The sequence below is a fragment of the Dendrobates tinctorius genome, unplaced genomic scaffold, assembly GCF_039654945.1.
Source record: "Dendrobates tinctorius isolate UK_male_01 unplaced genomic scaffold, ASM3965494v1 ptg000010l, whole genome shotgun sequence".
Lineage (NCBI taxonomy): Eukaryota > Metazoa > Chordata > Amphibia > Anura > Dendrobatidae > Dendrobates > Dendrobates tinctorius.
Window position 1 is genome coordinate 537,814 of NW_027361678.1, and position 22,047 is coordinate 559,860.

The 22,047-nt window shown below is 46.8% G+C and overlaps 1 protein-coding gene across 1 annotated transcript; it reads left to right on the plus strand.

Moving 5' to 3' along the window:
• The first annotated feature begins 20 nt into the window (after positions 1-20).
• Positions 21-21,073, plus strand: L3HYPDH (trans-L-3-hydroxyproline dehydratase). The gene is made up of 5 exons (XM_073585526.1): positions 21-504; positions 10,277-10,446; positions 10,648-10,770; positions 12,168-12,305; positions 20,504-21,073. Exons 1-5 carry the CDS (start codon positions 21-23, stop codon positions 20,627-20,629), a joined length of 1,041 nt encoding a protein of 346 aa, XP_073441627.1. The 3' UTR covers positions 20,630-21,073.
• The last annotated feature ends 974 nt before the right edge of the window (positions 21,074-22,047 follow it).

Consider the following 22,047-nt stretch of genomic DNA (forward strand, 5'->3'; position numbering starts at 1 on the left):
CAGGCTCCGCTTCTACGGGGATGTCGGCTCTGAAGTTCCGCTTGGCCCCCAATGACGGTCCGGTGCTATCAGTGGTGGATATGCACACAGGCGGGGAGCCCCTGCGGATAGTGCTGAGCGGGGCCCCGGTACCCAGCGGGAGCACGCTGCTGGAGAAGAGGCGCTGGGTGCGGGAGAACATGGACTGGGTGCGCAGGGTGCTGATGCTGGAGCCCCGCGGGCACCGGGACATGTACGGGGCGCTGCTGGTTCCCAGTGAGGAGGCGCAGGCGCAGCTGGGGGTGCTGTTCATGCACAACGCCGGGTACAGCACCATGTGCGGGCACGCCGTCATCGCGCTCGGCCGCTTCGCCATAGACTACGGGCTGGTGAATCCGCAAAGCCCGGAGACACCGCTCACCATCCACTGCCCCTGCGGCCTGGTGCGGGCCTATGTGTCCTACAGCGGAGGCCGCAGCGGACGGGTGCGATTCCACAGTGTGCCGGCCTTCACCCTGTGCACAGGTAATGTACAGCGCCACCCTGTGCCCAGGTAACATACAGTACAGCGCCACCCTGTGGCCAGGTACCATACAGTACAGCGCCACCCCGTGCCCAGGTACCATACAGTACAGCGCCACCCTGTGCCCAGATACCATACAGTACAGCGCCACCCCGTGGCCAGGTACCATACAGTACAGCGCCACCCCGTGCCCAGATACCATACAGTACAGCGCCACCCCGTGCCCAGATACCATACAGTACAGCACCACCCCGTGCCCAGATACCATACAGTACAGCGCCACCCCGTGCCCAGATACCATACAGTACAGCGCCACCCCGTGCCCAGATACCATACAGTACAGCGCCACCCCGTGCCCAGATACCATACAGTACAGCGCCACCCCGTGCCCAGGTAGCCTACAGTACAGCGCCACCCCATGCCCAGATACCATACAGTACAGCGCCACCCCGTGGCCAGGTAGCCTACAGTACAGCGCCACCCCATGGCCGGGTAGCCTACAGTACAGCGCCACCCCGTGCCCGGGTATCATACAGTACAGCGCCACCCCGTGCCCAGGTATCATACAGTACAGCGCCACCCCGTGCCCAGGTATCATACAGTACAGCGCCACTCTGTGCCCAGGTATCATACAGTACAGCGCCACTCTGTACCCAGGTATCATACAGTACAGCGCCACCCTGTGCCTAGGTAGCCAACAGTACAGCGCCACCCTGTGCCCAGATAATGTACAGCGCCACCCTGTGCCCAGGTAGCCTACAGTACAGCGCCACTCTGTGCCCAGGTAGCATACAGTACAGCGCCACTCTGTGCCCAGGTAGCATACAGTACAGCGCCACTCTGTGCCCATGTAGCATACAGTACAGCGCCACCCTGTGCCAGATAGCATACAGTACAGCGCCACTCTGTGCCCCAGTAATACATTACAGCGCCTCCCTGTGCCCAGGTAATTTACAGTATAGCGCCACCCTGTACCTGGAAAATTGTGTGACCCAGCATATAGTGCCACTCTGTGCCTAGGTAATTGTGTGACACAATGTTGAGTACCATACTATGTCCACCACCACCCTGTGCCCAGGTAATTAACAGTATAGCGCCACCCCGGGCCCAGGTAATGCATAAAGTACAGAGCCACCCTGTGCCCAGGTAAAACAGTACAGCGCTCCCTGTGCCAAGGTAATACATATAGTACAGAGCCACCCTGTGCCCAGGTAAAACAGCACAGCGCCCTCTGTGCCCATGTAATATATGTAGTATAGAGCCACCCTGTACCCAGGTAATACATTATAGCGCCACCCTGTGCCCAGGTAATAATACAGTATAGAGCCACTCTGTGCCCAGGTAACACAATACAGCACCCTCTGTGCCCAGGTAATATAGTACAGAACCTCCCTGTGCCCAGGCAAAACACAGTACAGTGCCATCCTGTGCCCAGGTGATACATACAGGACAGCGCCACCCTGTGCCCAGGTAATTTACAGTATAGCCCCACCCTGTGCCCATGTAATACATACAGTACAGAGCTACCCTGTGTCCAGGTAGTATACAGTACAGCGCCACTCTGTGCCCAGATAAAACCCAGTCCAGTGCCACCCTGTGCCCCAGTAATACATTACAGTGCCACCCTGTGCCCAGGTAAATTACAGTATAGCGCCACCCTGTTCCTGGTAAATTGTGTGACCCAGCATATAGTGTTACCCTGTGCCTAGGTAATTGTGTGACACAATGTTGAGTACCATACGGTGTCCACAACAGTGTAGCGCCACCCTGTGCCCAGGTAATACATATAGTACAGAGCCACCCTGTGCCCAGGTAAAACAGCAAAGCGCCCTCTGTGCCCAGGTAATATATATAGTATAGAGTCACCCTGTACCCAGGTGATACATTATAGCGCCACCCTGTACCCAGGTAATAATACAGTATAGAACCACTCTGTGCCCAGGTAAAACAATACAGCGCCCTCTGTGCCCAGGTAATACATATAGTACAGAGCCACCCTGTGCCCAGGTAAAACAGCACAGCGCCCTCTGTGCCCAGGTAATATATATAGTATAGAGTCACCCTGTACCCAGGTAATATATTATAGCACCACCCTGTGCCCAGGTAATACAGTGTAGAGCCACTCTGTGCCCAGGTAAAACAATACAGCGCCCTCTGTGCCCAGGCAATACATATAGTACAGCGCCACCCTGTGCCCAGGCAAAACACAGTACAGTGCCATCCTGTGCCCAGGTGATACATACAGGACAGCGCCACCCTGTGCCCAGGTAACCAGGTAATTTACAGTATAATCCCACCCTGTGCCCAGGTAATTTACAGTATAACCCCACCCTGTGCCCGGTAATACATACAGTACAGAGCCACTCTGTGCCCAGGTAAAACAGTACAGGCCTGTTTCACACTTCAGTTTTTTGGCATCAGTCAAGATCCAACATCGTGGCGGATTGACAGATCCGCTATAAATGTGTCAAAACGGGTGCAAGCGGATGATACGGATCCGTTTTTTGACGGATCCGACTGTACGGATTTTTATACAGATCCGTCAAAAAACAGATCCATATCATCCGTTTGCACCCGTTTTTGTCATCCGTTGGATCGGTTTTTTGACGGATCCGTTTTTCCACACTTCCAAAATGGGATGCTCCCAAATATGATTGGCTCTTGGAAATTGCTCCCAAACGTGATTGGATCCTGGAAACTAGGGGAAAACTTTAGGGTGTTTTAACACAATATCTTTGAAAGGTTGTAGAGCTAGTGGCAGAGATGGAAGGAGTAATAGCGAATATTAATAGCATCTGTGTGGATTTTGATTTTGAGTGCAATCGTTTGGCAATTCTTGCTCGGCAGAGGGAGGAAGCAAGACTGCGAATCCTGCGTCGGAGAAGGAAGAGACGACGGCAGTGGATTCATCCTCTAAATGCACAGAGATTGACCCTTGGAGTTTTTTCGACACTTTATCTGGAATTGAGGGATAACCCGGACAAGTTCTTCAATTATGTGCGGATGAGACAGGACCTGTTTGAGATTTTGGTGGAGCGTGTCGGAGCGCAAATCCAGAGAAGGGACACCTACTTGCGCTTTTCAACAACACCGGCGGAGCGTCTGATGGTGACCTTTCGGTAAGTTATCTTTTATTTAAATGTTTTCTGATTCTGCAGACTTTTATTGTCATGTTCTTGCTCGTAGTTTGTATTAAATTGCTTTTTTTCCCCTTTTTTAACAGATTCCTGGCAACTGGAGAATCCTTCACCTCCCTCCATTACCAGTTCCGGCTTGGGATATCTACAATCTCTGGAATCGTCCAACAGACCTGCCGGGCATTGTGGGATTGTCTAAAGGAGGAGTACATCCCACAGCCAACACAGGAAAGGTGGCTTGAGATTGCGGAAAAATTTCAAGACATCTGCCAGTTTCCGAATTGTGTTGGTGCAGTTGATGGGAAGCACATAACGATTGTGAAACCCATTGGATCCGGATCTGAATATTTCAATTATAAGAAATTCTTCTCAATTGTACTGATTGCAATTGCTGACTCAAAATGCAAATTTATTGCAGTCGATATATTGGTGCGTGTGGTCGATCCAATGATTCTCAGGTCTTCAAGATGTCTGCAATGGGCCGTTGTTTGTATGGAGAAAATTTGAATTTCCCACCTCCAACATCACTCCCTGGAACAACAGGCCCACCAATGCCAATTGTGTGTGTTGGTGACGACGCATTTCAACTGTCTAAAGTCATGGATTGACACACAGGAAAAAAATCTTTAACTATCGCTTAATAAGAGCGAGTGGTGGAGTGCGCTTTTGGGATTTTAACATCCAAATGGAGAGTGCTGTTAACTGCCATAAAATTGAAAACTGAGACTGTGGATGAGATGGTGAAGGCATGTGTGATCCTGCACAATTTTGTAATTTCAAAGGAACCAGTTTCCATTGAAGAAAATGTTTGTGAAACCACCTTGTGGGATTATCACCAGACAAGTGTTCGGAGTACTGTGTCAGTGACACAAATGATGGACACATTTGCTGATTATTTTGTATCACCGGAAGGAAGAGTTGACTGGCAAGATGACCATGGCTTAATTTTTTTTTTTTTTTTTAATGTTATAACAAGGTTCCTTTTTTGTATAACAGAAACTTTTGTAATTTTTCCATTTTTTTAGTTTTGGTACCTTTACACCAATTTTGTGTACTAAAAGTGTGGTGTTTTTTACATGTACACCACTGTTGTTCCTTGACCCTTTTTGTACCTTTCAAAAAATGTATATTTAACCTGTGCACCACTGGTGTACCTTCACCATTTTTGTTCCTTTACCTAAAAATTGTTCTTTTACTTGTACACCACTGGTGTACCTTGAACCTTTTTGTGTCTTTACCAAAACATGTTGTGTATTTTACCTGTACACCACTGGTGTACCTTGAACCTTTTTGTACCTTTACCAAAAAATGTTGGTTATTTTACTGTACACCACTGGTGTACCTTGAACCTTTTTGTTCCTTTTACCAAAAAATGTAGTGTGTTTAACCTCAACACCACCGGTGTAATGTTTTTTTACTTAACACTAAAGAAAAAAATAACCAACACAATAAAATTCTTTTGAACCAAAAAAGTAATTTATTTATTTTAACAATTTGTTAAACATTTTTTTACAAATGCCGGATATCATCGGAGGGGGTAACAGGGCTGACCACATCGGGGGCGGGGGGGGGGGGGACTGGGAACAAGGTTGGGGAGGATCAGAAGTGAAGTGGATTTAAAACATGAGGTTGGGACGGGAGTTGATGGACAGAGGAGGTTTGTGGGAACATTGAAGGTGGGGGTGGGTACGGTGAGGTCATTGGGGTATAATGCAATGGGGAAGGAAGGTACTGGGAAGAATGGAATGGTGAAATCGAGTAAGGAGAAGGAGTGGTAGGAGGATTGATGGTGGGAGGATGGACAGTGGAATGAGCAGGTGATGGAATGGGTAGGTTGGGAGGCCTGGGAGATTGCAGTCACTAGGGCATTGTTACAGCTTTGCATCACATGCATCTGCAGGTGAGGATTTAGATTTTCCATGTGCCAGACAACTGATTGAAAAAAAATATGTTTCGGCGCCTGGTTTGCCTCTGAATGCATCCTCTCCGTATAACTTCTGAGTTCCATGATATTTTGATTTATCTGTTGCCCTAAAAGTCGGAATGCATTCTGGATGGATGCATTCAGATTCAAACACTCAGAGAAAAACATCCTTTCCTGACCTCTCAGATGCTGCCATCCAGAACCTAAAGTTAGTAGAGATGTTGCGGCAGTGTCAGATGGGTGGGGTAAAGGGGTACTGTAAATTGTCACCTGCAGCTTCATGTGATGAAGACTGCCCTGCTGCTCCAGTGCTGGTGGATGGGACAGAGGGACGAGACAAGAGGGAAGGTACAGAGGGGTCGGGTACCTCGACGTGATCCGCGGTGGCGGTCGCCGAAGGGATCCCTCCATAGGGAGCCAACTCAGAAGCAGGCTCCCGAGTGCTGCAGATGGTGCTATAAAAGAGAAAAAAATATATATTAATATATAGATATTTCATTGGCCATGCTGGAAATAAAAATTAGGTTAAACATGTAAACATTTGTACTACAGAAATGGTGTGTGGAATATTTACCTTCTGCTCACCATCGTCGACTGGCGGAACGACAGGGCTCTGTAGTATTTATACCGGCTGCTCCTGCGTCCTCTCGATCCACTCGGGGCCTGCATCTCCTTATTGAAGTCCCTCTTGAAGCGATCCCTGAGTGACCGCCACCGCCTCATAACCCTGTCACCTGTGAAGGAAAAAAAACAAAGTGGTTAGTATTCAGCACTTTACATGCTGTAATATAACTTACTGAAATCTGAATACTTACGCGCTAAATCCTGGGCCCTCTCATCGAGCTCCTCCCAGTTTTCTATAACCACCAAGCACACTTCATCCCAATGACGTCGGGTGTTTGGTTGGTCAGCATGGCGGCGGTCCGCCATGTTCCACAGCGGCTCCTGCTCTCGCACCGCCTCAATGAGGGTGTCCACATCTATGATCCCCTCATCATAATCTCTGGAGGGAGCACGCTGTGAAACAAAAAATATTAATAAATTCATACACATGAGGTTCATTAATCAATCACCCAAATAAAGTGTTACTTATTGTTCGCTGACCACCGGAAGCATCACCTCGACGACGCTGGGATATCCTGGGAGTCACTCTAGTGCGGGCACCGGATTGAGAAGACTATAAAAAATAAAAACATGATTATGTGCTTGGATGGATGCGTTGTTATTGTGTGTGCTGTGATGAATGTGTTGGGTGTAGTATTATGTATGTCAGTATATGTATCTGCTAAACTTACACTCTGTGCGCCCCCTCCTTGCATTTCTCCACCCTGCATGTCTCCTCCTGGAAGATCCTCAGATTCAGCTTCCTGTGAAAACATAATACATGCATATAGGGTAAAAAAAATGTGTAAAATAAGAGTAAAAAAAAAAATTATATTACCTCAGTTCGCTGATGCTGTGAGGGGGGGCTCACAGAAGAAGACATTATTAACAAACTGCTGTGGCCTGGCTGGCGGGTCTCTGCTGCGGCCTGGCTGGCGCTTCTTGAACTGATCTGCAAGTATAAAAAGACACTTGTAAAGCTACTATACAAAGGATCAACAAGCTTTCAGGCCTTTATACTTACTGGGAAAATAGAAGTATTTGCCTAGCGGGTCTCTGCTGCAGCCTGGCTGGCGGTGCTTCCTGGACGGATCTGCAAGTATAAAAAGACACTTGTAAAGCTACTATACAAAGGATCAACAAGCTTTCAGGCCTTTATACTTACTGGGAAAATAGAAGTGTTTGCCTAGCGGTGTAGGATTTGGCCTGGCTGGCGGCTCTGCTGCGGACTGGCTGGTGGTGCTTCCTGAAAGAATCTGCAAGTATAAATACATTTGTAAAGCTAGTATAAAAAGGATCATTAAAAAAAAAAAAGTTTTAAGATATATTTTGATTGAAAAACCACCCCCAAAAAAATTTATACCAAAACCACAGAAAAATATTAAGTACTTGACTGTTTCCCCCTCCTCTTTAACGGATAACGTTGAATGCAGATATGCGCAGTGCGCAACCTTCCCAACCCTACACCTACTGTTCCCTTTAAATAAAAAACCTTGGTATTGTATGTATACCCACACTTAAAGTGACCTGGTTTTGGTATTGCACGTATACCCACACTTTAAAAGTGACCTGGTTTTACAATGATACGACGGACAGTTTTTGGAGACAGTTTTTATTTCTTATATTTTTTTTTGGTTTCAATTTTTTTTTTTACAAGTAGGAGCTACCATGCTCTTTATTTTAAATACAACTACAGTACATGAAAAAAAAATGGCTGAACACATGCTACAGTCACACCACATACAATACACACATAACACACAATCACAGCACACTTAAAAATATTCAAATAAAATTACAGTAGTATGAAAATAAAATGCAGTACACATGCAACAAGAGAAAAACAAGTAAAGTATGAAAAAAAAAAAAAAAGCATAATAAAAATACACACAGACATGCAGCACTGGGAGGCCACACACACACACATAGACAGGACACACACACAGGCAGGCCATACACACACACAGGCAGGCAAGCCACAGACATGCCCCACACAAATAGGTTATACTCACACTTGCAGGCCTCTTTGCTGGCAGGCTGTTGGTGCTAGCACTGGCAGGCCTCTTGGTCCTGGCTCGGTGGTGGCAGGTCTCTTGGTCCTGGCTTGGTGGTGGCAGGCCTCTTGTTCCTGGCTTGTGGTGGCAGGCGTCTTGGTGCTGGACAGATGCTTGCAGATGCTGGCAGGCTGTGTCTCTTCTATCTTGACTGCTGGTGCTGGATGTCTGGGCCCAATGAGTAATTAGCCCACCTTATATACTTTTTGAACTGTCTGGCAAAGTATCAATTCTTCCAAGCATGCTCAATGCGAAAAAGCGTATTCCGGTAAATGGCGGATCCCGGCGGATCCACCGCCCATAGGCGGCCATTCTATAAAATGGCGGATGGCGGCGGATCAAAAAATGTTACAAAGTCCGTCCACCTCAGACAAGATCCGTCAGAAATGTGCCGGATCCGCCGAATGGCGGATGTAACTGACGACCATCCGCCAAAATCTGCTACTAATGTAATTCAATGGGAAAAAGTGCAGATCCGCTTTTTTCAAAAATTGGCGGATTTTGACTGACGCCAAAAAACTGAAGTGTGAAACAGGCCTAACACATACAGTACAAAACCTCCCTGTGCCCAGGTAAAACAGTACAGCGCCATCCTGTGCCCTGGTAATACATACAGTACAGTGTCACCCTGTGCCCAGGTAATATAGCACCACCCTGTGCCTGGAAAATTGTGTACCCAGCATATAGTGCCACCCTGTGCCCAGGTAATTGTGTGACACAATTTTGAGTACCTTACTGTGTCTAGCACCACCCTGTGCCCAGGTAATGACAGCCTCACAAGTACCACCTTGTGCCCTGGAGATGGTGTACCCCCCCAGGGAGGAGCGTCTGGTATAGGGATCAGCGCTCTCCGCAGTGAGGTCTCCCCTTTCTCCAGAATAGGTAACACCGCCATGTGGTACATGACAGCACCCTGCCGGCTGCTGCACTGACTGACCGTTGTACATGGTCAGCCATGACATAAAGCCCTGCACAGGATGACCCTCATCCATCAGTTCCTGACTTACAGAAAAACTCAGAAATGTTTTCATCATACCAGAGCAATGCAAGAAATGACCGAGGCAATCATCTGCTTCCTGCCCGTTGGGAGCCATAGTGTGTTGTATGACCAACATGGCGCCTTGTGATAGCGGAGGCGATGTACACACTGGATCGTTCCCAGAAACGCTCGGCTGCTCTGCTGCACAGTATCCAGACTCTCCTGTACAGCAGGCAGTATAGATGGTTTGGCAGCAAAATCCAGAATCCCCCCCCATTGACTGACGATGCTGATTCCATCTGACCTGTTGTGGTCATTTGTAGAACAATCGGTCCCAACACACAACTTTTACTTGAGCTGCTCCAACAACCACTGCAGGATCCATAAAATCATCACTTGGTGTGTGGCTATGGGTGCACGGGTTGCGGTGCAATATTTTTTGGCCGATATGTGATCACAGCCATATACATGGACATCTTCCAGCAATTCTATGAACAGAACCGAGCGCGAGGATTGTTTTGATGGGACAACATGCCATATATGACACACACATCCCTGTGCTGCATTTATGCAGCATTCAAAGAAGAGCGTATAACTTGTGGCCTCCTTGGTCCTCAGACACAACAGGGTGCATCATTTATCTATTGGGTTACCTAAAGGATCAGGGTTTATGAAACAAATCGCCAGGTAATGCCTGAACTGAAAAGACAAAATGAGCCTCAACATTTGTTACAGATGATGGAACCAGCGGGTCTTCAGAATGTGATTCTGAACATAAGGCGGCACAACATTTCATCGCCGCTGGTGGAAACCACTCCTATCATTTCTCACATTAGAGACTGTTGGTAACTGTTAAGATATGCATCCTATGGGACTGGTGAAGTGTAAGACCAAACTCAGAGGTCCGTGAAACATGATCAGAGTACAGACCCCAACCTATAAGTCTCGTGAACCGGACTTCTAGGTTGGGGTTGAAAGACCCGCAGTCATTCTTGAAGCAGCGGTCCATACTTGGATCTCGTTTCAAAGAGGTCTACATCCAGATTGACTGTTCCCTCTTGGTATTTTTGTATCCAGATGTCACGGTTGATGTGCCTGGCCATGGCAGGGTAGTAGTGGACGTTGCATACGGGGGCGCCTTCTATGCCTTCGTTAGCGCAGAGCGGTTTGGATTGGATGTTTGTTCCTCGAGGACGAGAGATCTTGTAGATGCCGCAGCCGCGGTATCCGATGCGGTAAAGGCGCAGGTAGCGTACACTACCTCCTACCAGAACTGCTGCATCCGGTCTGCTCTACCTCGCTGGTGGTTATTGTGGACTCCTATTACCGTGAACAAACTAACTCACTCGACTAATGCTTCACTTTCCATTTAATAACACATTCCCCACTACTAGTTTGTCTAGCCCCGTTTTTGTCACTCACTAACCGGCGCTATATTTGTTCTGCAGGTTAAAATCTGCCATCCTGAGAGTGAGGATCTGGCTTTCTTATACGGCACCATAATAACTGATGGGATGGATGCGTATAGTAAGGAGCCCACTGCCAATATCTGTGTGTTTGCAGATTCCCAGGTATAGGCAACCATCGGCTGTAATCTGAACACATTTTATAACAGGTTAATTGCTAGAGAAGGTGAGAATCGTTTTGCAGGCCCAAGTCCATTGGCCGCATTGGTAATCTGTGTCTGCCGGACAGGAACTCTGAGATCTGGCTCCTACCTGATGGCTTCCGAAGCTCATTTTTTATTAGCCTCCAGGCGATATGCATATGTGACGTCTCATCAGGCCGGCTAATCGAGAGAAGAGCAGGCATGCCATCAGGTAGGGAGTGGTTCTCAGAGCTCCTGTCCGGAGGCTACAGATTACCATCGCGGCTGATGGACTCGGCCTGCAAAACAATTCTCACAATTGCTATTAAACTATTTTGCTGCCTTCGTAGAAAAAAAATAGGTTCTAAAGTGTGCTTAGATCCAGATTACAGATCTCCCATTTCTGAGTGTGGAGGCGGCACAGTCTTCATGGTCCGAACAGTCTCTTTGCATACAACAGTCAGTAAGCGCTGTCTACATAGAGCTCACTGTGACTGCTGCATCTTCTTGCATAGGAGCAAGCAGTCTGTTGTGGCACTTGCAATTTGGTCTCAGTAGTGATTCCCTACCCCTTCGTTTGCTATGTTCTCTGTTATGCATTGTCTATTGCTGGCTGCAGAATGAGAGTCAGTGAGCTCTTATAACTCCGACCTTCATTCTCTGCTCCTCTAAGCTGATATACCGCCACAAAGTTCTGCTCAACTTTGAGGTCATAAATCTGCTCAGAAGAAGGAAGATCAGAGTCATAAACTCTAGTGTTAGAATGAGCTCTCTGACTGATTCTATTAACTCATTCTGCAGCCAGCGGTAATGTAAGCAGCCACTATAGACGGCAAACGGTGCAAAATGTTATTGCAAATAATGATTTTTAGTAAAATAAATACATGCAGTTAAATTAATAAAAAGATGTCAAAATCCGTTAAAGCTGTTGTGATTTTCATCCTGAATTGGTACAATTGCAAAATGCTTGGAAAAGCTAGCAATTTAGCAATCTACCTCTCACTAAAAATCCTCTTGTCAAAAACGGAGGAATTATTAATTGCTCATTGCCCATGTTACAGGCCATCTCTGCAGCCTATAAAAGGTAGCTGGTCTACTAGGCAAGGAGCGTAGACTTGCCATTGCGCCTCTGAAGCTGGGTGGATCCGGCATCCCATGACCAGCTTGGACACAGTTCACACCTGTGCTGCTGGCATGGATTGTCAATCATCAGGAAGCGCACAACTCCCCGGCAAGCAGAAAGCCTTGAGGCAAGGGAGCTGTGTGCTCCTGATGACCCAGCAACCCTTTTTTTAACGATGAACATGTGCTCCTTTTAGAGCACTTTTTTAAGGAATAAAAAAGACAATTTGTCAATTTTTTTTTCTTTTGCTATATTAGGTTGATCGCAGTCCCACAGGTTCTGGAGTCACCGCTCGTATCGCTCTACAGTACCATAAAGGCCTAATACAGCTGGAGCAGACCCGGACCTTCAAGAGTGGGGCCACAGATTCCCTGTTCACTGGCAAAGCAGTAAAGGTGATTTAGGAAAGGTCCTTATACCAAACTATACATCTGTGTCTGCGCTTTTTCACCTATGGTCCTCTTCTGCATGTGGAAGTCCCATGGCAGCCATGTGTAATCCTCAGCTGAGACTTGTAAAATAGGTTGTTCTGGTAGCATCCTGCATTAGGACGTGGCAGCCATGTGAAATCTTCAGATGAGACTTGTAGAAGAGGCTGTTCTTGTAGCATCCTGTATTAGGACGTGGCAGCCATGTGTAATCTTCAGCTGAGACTTGTAGAAGAGGCTGTTCTTGTAGCATCCTGCATTAGGACATGTCAGGCATGTGCAATCATGAGCTGAGACTTCATAGAATCGTAGAGTTGGAAGGGTCCTCCTGGGCCATCTAGTCCAACCACCTGCTCAAAGCAGGATTCGCTAAATCATTCCTCAGCTGAGACCTGTAGAAGAGGCCATTCTTGTAGCGTCCTTCATTAGGACATGGCAGCCATGTGTAATCCTCAGCTGAGACCTGTAGAAGAGGCCGTTCTTGTAGCATCATGTATTAGGACTTGGCAGCCATATGTATTCCTCAGCTGAGACCTTAAGAAGAGGCCATTCTTGTAGCATCCTGCATTAGGACGTGGCAGCCATATGTATTCCTCAGCTGAGACCTTAAGAAGAGGCCATTCTTGTAGCATCCTGCATTAGGATGTGGCAACCATATGTATTCCTCAGCTGAGACGTTAAGAAGAGGCCGTTCTTGTAGCATCCTGCATTAGGACGTGGCAGCGATATGTATTCATCAGCTGAGACCTGTAGAAGAGGCCATTCTTGTAGTATCCTGCATTAGGATGTGGCAACCATATGTATTCCTCAGCTGAGACGTTAAGAAGAGGCCGTTCTTGTAGCATCCTGCATTAGGACGTGGCAGCGATATGTATTCATCAGCTGAGACCTTAAGAAGAGGCCATTCTTGTAGCATCCTGCATTAGGATGTGGCAACCATATGTATTCCTCAGCTGAGACGTTAAGAAGAGGCCGTTCTTGTAGCATCCTGCATTAGGACGTGGCAGCGATATGTATTCATCAGCTGAGACCTGTAGAAGAGGCCATTCTTGTAGTATCCTGCATTAGGACGTGGCAGCCATGTTTAATCCTCAGCTGAGACCTGTAGAAGAGGCCATTCTTGTAGCATCATGCATTAGGATGTGGCAGCCATATGTGTTCCTCAGCTGAGACCTGTAGAAGAGGCCGTTCTTGTAGCGTCCTTCATTAGGACTTGGCAGCCATATGTATTCCTCAGCTGAGACCTTAAGAAGAGGCCGTTCTTGTAGCATCCTGCATTAGGACGTGGCAGCCATGTTTAATCCTCAGCTGAGACCTGTAGAAGAGGCCGTTCTTATAGCGTCCTGCATTAAGACGTGGCAGCCATATGTATTCCCCAGTTGAGACCTGTAGAAGAGGCCGTTCTTGTAGCATCCTGCATTAGAACGTGGCAGCCATATGTATTCCTCAGTTGAGACCTGTACAAGAGGCCGTTCTTGTAGTATCTTGCATTAGGACGTGGCAGCCATGTTTAATCCTCAGCTGAGACCTGTAGAAGAGGCCGTTCTTGTAGCATCATGCATTAGGATGTGGCAACCATATGTGTTCCTCAGCTGAGACCTGTAGAAGAGGCCGTTCTTGTAGCGTCCTTCATTAGGACTTGGCAGCCATATGTATTCCTCAGCTGAGACCTTAAGAAGAGGCCGTTCTTGTAGCATCCTGCATTAGGACGTGGCAGCCATGTTTAATCCTCAGCTGATACCTGTAGAAGAGGCCGTTCTTGTAGAATCATGCATTAGGATGTGGCAGCTGTTATGATAGAGTCACCGTAGGAGGCAGACACAAAAATAGAAGCTACGTCCAGAAAACCAGAGAAGTTGGCAACTATCAGATTGCAGACCCCTGAACCTATCAACACAACTAGCAGTAGCCGTGGGGGGTTCCTACGATGCCCTAGACCCCTCGATCACAGCCGGAGCGCTAAATAGCCTAAAGACAGAAAAGGAAATCTAAACTGCCCCAGAGCAGACCCCAAAGTAAAAGGCAGCCCCCAACATATAATGATGGTGAAGCAAGATGAAAAACACACAGATAGAAAGATAGGCTGAGCAAACAATGGGGCCCAAGCTAACTAAACAGACCAGGAAAGGAAGGTTGCTGTCTGCAATCTGCCAAAACCCTATCAAAGACATAAGCCAACAAGCTGATATTGAAAAAGACCCTGCAGCAGCTAGGCTTCAAAAACTAAATCAGCACTCAGGTATTTTCAGAAGACAGAGCTAAAGGAATTCAGCACACCCCAGCAGGGAATGGCAGAAATCCAGAAAAACAAAGCAAAACAAAGTCAAAGCACAAATGCAAAAAGCCGAGCAGAAAACTTAGCTTTAGAAGAGCAGGAATTCAGACTGGTCTCCAAGAATCCCACAGAGAAATCACCCGCAGGGCAGAAGGGCGTCGGCAGCCTTATATCCAGTCAGTAACTCCACTCAGCCAGTCATCATAATCAGGCTCAGGTGTTTGATAATCAGGCTCACTACCTTTCTTTACCAGAAGAGGGAATTCCTCGGGCCTCAGTAGTGAAGGGGAAAATGAAATCACAACAGTACCTCCCCCTTGAGGAGGGGTCACCGAACCCTCAACCACGCCACCAGGGCGATCAGGGTGAGCCCAATGAAAGGCACGCACCAATTTTTCTGCATGAATATCAGATGCAGAGACCCAGGAATTATCCTCCTGACCATAACCCTTCCACTTAACCAAATACTGGAGTCTCCGTCTAGCCAGACGGGAATCCAGTACTTTCTCTACCTCATATTCCATGTTACCTTCAACCAATACAGGGTCTGGAGGTGCCACCCCCGGAACAACAGGTTCAACAAACCTCTTCAATAAAGATTTATGGAACACATGGATTTTAAATGTGACAGGAAGAGCCAAACGAAGAGACCGGATTAATAATCTCCAAAATCTTGTAAGGTCCAATAAATCTAGGCTTAAACTTAGGAGAAGCCACCTTCATAGCAATATTTTTTGATGATAACCACACCATATCACCAATCTTAAACCAGGGACCAATGGTCCTATGTCGGTTGGAAAACCGCTGGGCCTTTTCCTGGGAGAGAGATAACTTATCCACCACTTGGTCCCAGATCTGGTGCATTCTCTCCACCACAGTGTCAACACCTGGGCAGGCAGAGGGCTCCACCTGCCCTGAAGAAAATCGAGAATGAAACCCAAAGTTACAAAAAGGTGACATCAAAGTGGCAGAACTAGCTCTATTATTTAAAGCAAATTCGGCCAAGGGCAAAAATGAAACCCAATCATCCTGATCAGCAGAAATAAAACATCTCAAATATGACTCCAAGGTCTGGTTTGTTCTCTCTGTCTGCCCATTGGTCTGAGGGTGAAAAGCAGAGGAGAAGGACAACTGAATTCCCAGCTTGGAACAGAAAGTTCTCCAAAATCTAGACACAAACTGGACTCCTCTGTCAGATACAATGTTCTCAGGAATCCCGTGCAAGCGAACCACCTGTTGTAAAAACAGGGGCACCAACTCAGAGGAAGACGGCAACTTAGGGAGTGGTACAAGATGAACCATCTTAGAGAACCTATCACAAATCACCCAAATAACAGTCATCCTTTGAGAGACAGGCATATCAGAGATGAAATCCATTTAAATATGGGTCCATGGCCTCTTGGGGACAGGCAAAGGCATCAACAACCCACTAGAGCGAGAACACGATTTAGACCGGGAGCACGTCCCACAGGACTGCACAAAATTCCTGACATCACGAGACAAGGAGGGCCACCAAAAAGACCGACTCACCAGATCTCTAGTACCAAAAATACCTGGATGACCCACCAAAGCAGAGCAATGAACTTCAGACATCACTCTCTTCTTCCACTGGTCAGGAACATACAACTTTCCACTGGGACAACGCTCAGGTTTGTCCTCCTGGAACTCTTCCAGAGCACGTCTCAAATCGGGCGAGATGGCAGAAAGAACTACCCCTTCGCCTAAGATGGTAGCAGGCTTGGTCACCACAGGAGAATCAGCAAGAAAGCTCCTAGAGAGGGCGTCTGCCTTGACATTCTTAGTTCCAGGAAGAAAAGAAACCACAAAATCAAAACGTGTAAAAAACAAGGCCCACCTAGCCTGTCTAGGGTTCAAGCGCTTAGCCGACTCTAGGTAAATCAAATTCTTGTGGTCAGTGAGGACCACGACTTGATGCTTAGCTCCCTCCAACCAATGTCTCCACTCCTCAAATGCCCATTTCATGGCCAACAGTTCCCGATTCCCCACATCATAGTTACGTTCAGATGGAGAGAACTTTCGGGAAAAGAAAGCACAGGGATTCATTTTAGATGTTACAGGATCCTTTTGGGACAAAACAGCTCCTGCCCCAATCTCAGAAGCATCCACCTCTACCTGGAACGGAAGTGAGACATCAGATTGCCGCAAAACCGGGGCGGAGGTGAATCTTCGCTTCAGCTCCTGAAAGGAAGAAACAGCCTCCGGAGACCAATTTAACACATCAGCACCCTTCTTAGTCAAATCAGTCAATGGCTTGGCAATACTAGAAAATTTTGCTATAAATTTCCGATAAAAATTAGCAAAACCCAAAAACTTCTGGAGGGCCTTCAAAGAAGTGGGCTGAACCCAATCGTAAATGGCCTGTACCTTGGCCGGGTCCATTTCAATAGTTGACGGGGACAAAATAAATCCCAAAAAAGAAATCCTCTGTACTCCAAAAAGGCATTTAGATCCTTTGACATACAGGGAATTCTCCCTCAAGATCCGGAACACAGTCCGAATATGTTCCACATGAGAATCCCAATCCTTGGAGAAGATCAAAATATCATCCAGATAGATAATCAAAAATTTATCGACAAAATCTCGGAAAATATCGTTCATGAAGCACTGGAAGACAGAAGGGGCATTAGTGAGCCCAAAAGGCATCACCAGGTACTCAAAATGTCCCTCCGGAGTATTAAACGCCGTCTTCCATTCATCCCCATGCTTAATGCGAATAAGATTATACGCCCCCCTGAGGTCAAGCTTGGTAAACCAGCAAGCACCTTTAACTCTGGAGAATAGATCAGAAATCAGGGGTAACGGATACTGATATTTAACAGTAATTTTGTTGAGGGCACGATAATCAATACAAGGTCTTAATGATCCATCCTTTTTGGCTACAAAAAAAACCCGGCACCTAAGGGTAACAAGGATGGTCTAATATGACCCTTCTCCAACGCCTCCTTAATATAGGATCGCATAGCCTCGTGCTCGGGTACAGATAAATTGAAGAGCCGACCCTTGGGAAATTTACACCCCGGGCTCAGTTCAATTGCACAGTCATAACTCCTATGAGGAGGCAGAGACGCAGACTCATTCTCACTAAATACATCATAAAAGTCCGCCAAATAATCAGGAACATCATGCGACTGAGGAGAGGTGGAAAACACCGGAGCCTCACTAAAGGCACACTGACAACCCCAACTCACCACAGACACAGATTTCCAATCCAAAACTGGATTATGAATTTGTAACCAGGGAAACCCCAGAACAATAGTATCATGCAGATTATGCAACACCAAAAATCTGCAATTTTCTTGATGGTCTGGGGCGACCCGCATTACCACCTGGGTCCAAAACTGAGGTTTATTTTTAGCCAAAGGAGTAGCATCAATCCCCCTCAAAGGGATAGGCGTCTGCAGAGGTGTCATCGGAAATCCACAACGTTTAGCAAAATCCAAGTCCATTAGGTTTAGGGCTGCTCCCGAATCCACAAAAGCCTTGGCGGAAAATGTGGACAGGGAGCAGATCAGAGTAATAGCCAGAAGAAACTTAGGTTGAACACCACCAACAGAAAACGTGTGTGCAAAGCGTTTCTCTCGTTTAGGACAGACAGAAATAATATGCGAGGCATCTCCACAGAAAAAACACAACTTATTACGCCTTCTGAACTCCTGACGCTGCTCTCTGGAAAAAACTATCACATTGCATAGGTTCAGACATTTGTTCAACAGGTGGCAACACCTCTCGTGCAGCTTTGCGCTCGCGCAAACGCCGATCAACCTGAATGGCTAATGACATAGAATCGTCAAGACCAGAGGGAACAGGAAATCCCACCATAGTATCTTTTACGGCTTCTGACAACCCCTTCCGAAAGAGAGCAGCCAAGGCATTATCATTCCAGGTAGTAAGTACTGCCCACTTTCGGAATTTTTAACAGTACAATTCTGCAGAATCTCGACCCTGGTTCAATGCCAGCAGGGTCTTTTCAGCCTGATCAATGGCATTAGGTTCGTCATACAACAACCCCAAGGCCTGAAAAAATGCGTTCACATTAGTCAGAATAGGATCATCTGGTTTCAAAGAAAACGCCCAATCCTGGGGATCGCCACGCAGCAAAGAGATGACAATTTTAACCTGCTGCGCGGAGCTCCCTGACGAGTTAGGCTTCAAGGCAAAAAATAATTTACAATTATTTTTGAAATTCAAAAATTTAGACCGATCCCCAAAAAATACATCAGGTGTAAGAATCTTTGGTTCAGCAGCATGTGAATGAGCAAGGTAGGTGGAAATTCCCCGCACTTCCGCAGCGAGCTGCTCCACACGATCAGACAATTGCTTTATCTCCATTGAGAGAAAAAAAAAATTCCCCCTACGGCCTCAGAGATATAGAGGAAAAAATATACACACTTTTTTTTTTTACAATTCTTTCCTGCTATTGAGTACCCTAGGATCTGCGGTATGGCGGGTGATTCTGTTATGATAGAGTCACCGTAGGAGGCAGACACAAAAATAGAAGCTACGTCCAGAAAACCAGAGAAGTTGGCAACTATCAGATTGCAGACCCCTGAACCTATCAACACAACTAGCAGTAGCCGTGGGGGGTTCCTACGATGCCCTAGACCCCTCGATCACAGCCGGAGCGCTAAATAGCCTAAAGACAGAAAAGGAAATCTAAACTGCCCCAGAGCAGACCCCAAAGTAAAAGGCAGCCCCCAACATATAATGACGGTGAAGCAAGATGAAAAACACTCACACAGATAGAAAGATAGGCTGAGCAAACGATGGGGCCCAAGCTAACTAAACAGGAAAGGAAGGTTGCTGTCTGCAATCTGCCAAAACCCTATCAAAGACATAAGCCAACAAGCTGATATGGAAAAAGACCCTGAAGCAGCTAGGCTTCAAAAACTAAATCAGCACTCAGGTATTTTCAGAAGACAGAGCTAAAGGAATTCAGCACACCCCAGCAGGGAATGGCAGAAATCCAGAAAAACAAAGCAAAACAAAGTCAAAGCACAAATGCAAAAAGCCGAGCAGAAAACTTAGCTTTAGAAGAGCAGGAATTCAGACTGGTCTCCAAGGATCCCACAGAGAAATCACCCGCAGGGCAGAAGGGCGTCGGCAGCCTTATATCCAGTCAGTAACTCCACTCAGCCAGTCATCATAATCAGGCTCAGGTGTTTGATAATCAGGCTCACTACCTTTCTTTACCAGAAGAGGGAGTTCCTCGGGCCTCAGTAGTGAAGGGGAAAATGAACTCACAACAGGCAGCCATATGTATTCCTCAGCTGAGACCTGTAGAAGAGGCCGTTCTTGTAGCATCCTGTATTAGGACGTGGCAGCCATGTGTAGTCCTCAGCTGAGACCTGTAGAAGAGGCCATTCTTGTAGCATCCTGCATTAGGACGTGGCAGCCATGTGTAATCCTTAGCTGAGACCTGTAGGAGAGGCCGTTCTTGTAGCATCCTGCATTAGGACGTGGCAGCCATGTGTAATCCTCAGCTGAGACCTGTAGAAGAGGCCGTTCTTGTAGCATCCTGCATTAGGATGTGGCAGCCATGTGTAATCCTCTGCTGAGACCTGTAGAAGAGGCCGTTCTTGTAGCGTCCTGCATTAGGACATGGCAGCTATGTGTAATCCTCAGCTGAGACCTGTAGAAGAGGCCGTTCTTGTAGAGTCCTGCATTAGGATGTGGCAGCCCTGTGTAGTCCTCAGCTGAGACCTGTAGAAGAAGCTGTTCTTGTAGCATCCTGTATTAGGACATGGCAGCCATGTTTAATCCTCAGCTGAGACCTATATAAGAGGCCGTTCTTGTAGCGTCCTGCATTAGGACGTTGCAGTTATTGATTTCTGTGCATCGCTCTCCGCTGATTTACTTCTCTCTTCTCCAGGAGACGGTTTGCGGTGACTACAGAGCGGTGATCGTAGAGGTGTCCGGTCAGGCGCACTACATCGGCACGGCCAGCTTTACTCTGGAGAGCGATGACCCCCTAAAGGACGGATTTCTGCTAAAATAAGGATTCACATTACATTTGCTTTTTGATTATCCCCCTCTTTCTTTTTTAATACACTTTTGTTTTTTCCTATTAACGTAATTTTTTATTTTTGCTCGGCTGTTTTTATTATTACCATTTGGGGGGTTATGTACGTTTTATTGCATTTTGTTTGTTAATTGCGGTGAACAAAAAAAAATGCCAATTCTGCCATTTTTTTTCTCCCCATTTCTGTATTCACCTTATGGGATAAATATTTTTTAGAATATGTTACATTGAGCAGTTACGTACGTGGAAACTCCAAGTATGTATATATAAATATATATCTTTTTTTTTTTCCTTTTGTTGGTATTCTTGGTAAACTCGAGTGATTTACAGTGTGTGTATATATATATATATATATATATAATTTTTTAATGTATTTTTGGACAATTGTAATTTTTAATAATAAAGATATGATCAATAGTTGCCTTACAGTCAGGATTGTACACTTCTTTACAGTATTTTGTTTTATGTTTTAAGTTGTTTCCCCCTAGGGAGCTGTCTGGGATGCTTCAGTATTGCAGTGCATTGTGAAATTAAAGATCTACTACAACTAGATTAAGGCCCGATGCTATCGCATCGGGAGGATAGTGACACACCTCTTGCCATGTTAACCCTCAACACACACACCTCCTCAACACACACTCCTCTCACCTTTCACCATCTCCACTCACGTCCCCCCCCCTTTCACTCCACATACGACCCTTTCTCTCACTCCGTCATCGCCGCTGCTCCACGATCCCCGACATCTTCCGCCGGCGCCATCCTGGATCCAGACGTTGTCCACGCCGGCGACATGTTCTTGCGGCGACGCCATCTTGCGTATCGTGAAATCCTGCGATACTCAAGATGGCGTCGCCGCAAGAACATGTCGCTGGCGTGGACGATGTCGGGATCCAAAATGGCGTCGGCGAAATCTCGCGAGGACGATGTCGGGATCCAAAATGGCGTTGGCGAAATCTCGCGAGATTTCGCCGACGCCATTTTGGATCCCGACGTCGTCCACGCCGGGGACATGTTCTTGCGGTGACGCCATCTTGAGTATCGCGGGATTTCACGATACTCAAGATGGCGTCGCTGCAAGAAGATGTCGCCAGCGTGGACAAAGTCGATCCAGAATGGCGCCGGTGGAAGAAGATGTTGGGGATCGTGGAGCAGCGGCGATGACGGCGTGAGTATGAGAGACGGATTCAGAGAAAGGGTCGTATGTGGAGTGAAAGAGGGGGGGACGTGAGTGGAGATGGTGAAAGGTGAGAGGAGTGTGTGTTGAGGAGGTGTGTGTTGAGGAGGAGTGGTGTGTTGAGGGTTAACATGGCAAGAGGTGTGCGGTGACGTCACCAGTTACAACTGGACGGAACTTGTTACAACCTGGAAGCTGCTTAGCGCATTTATTATTATAG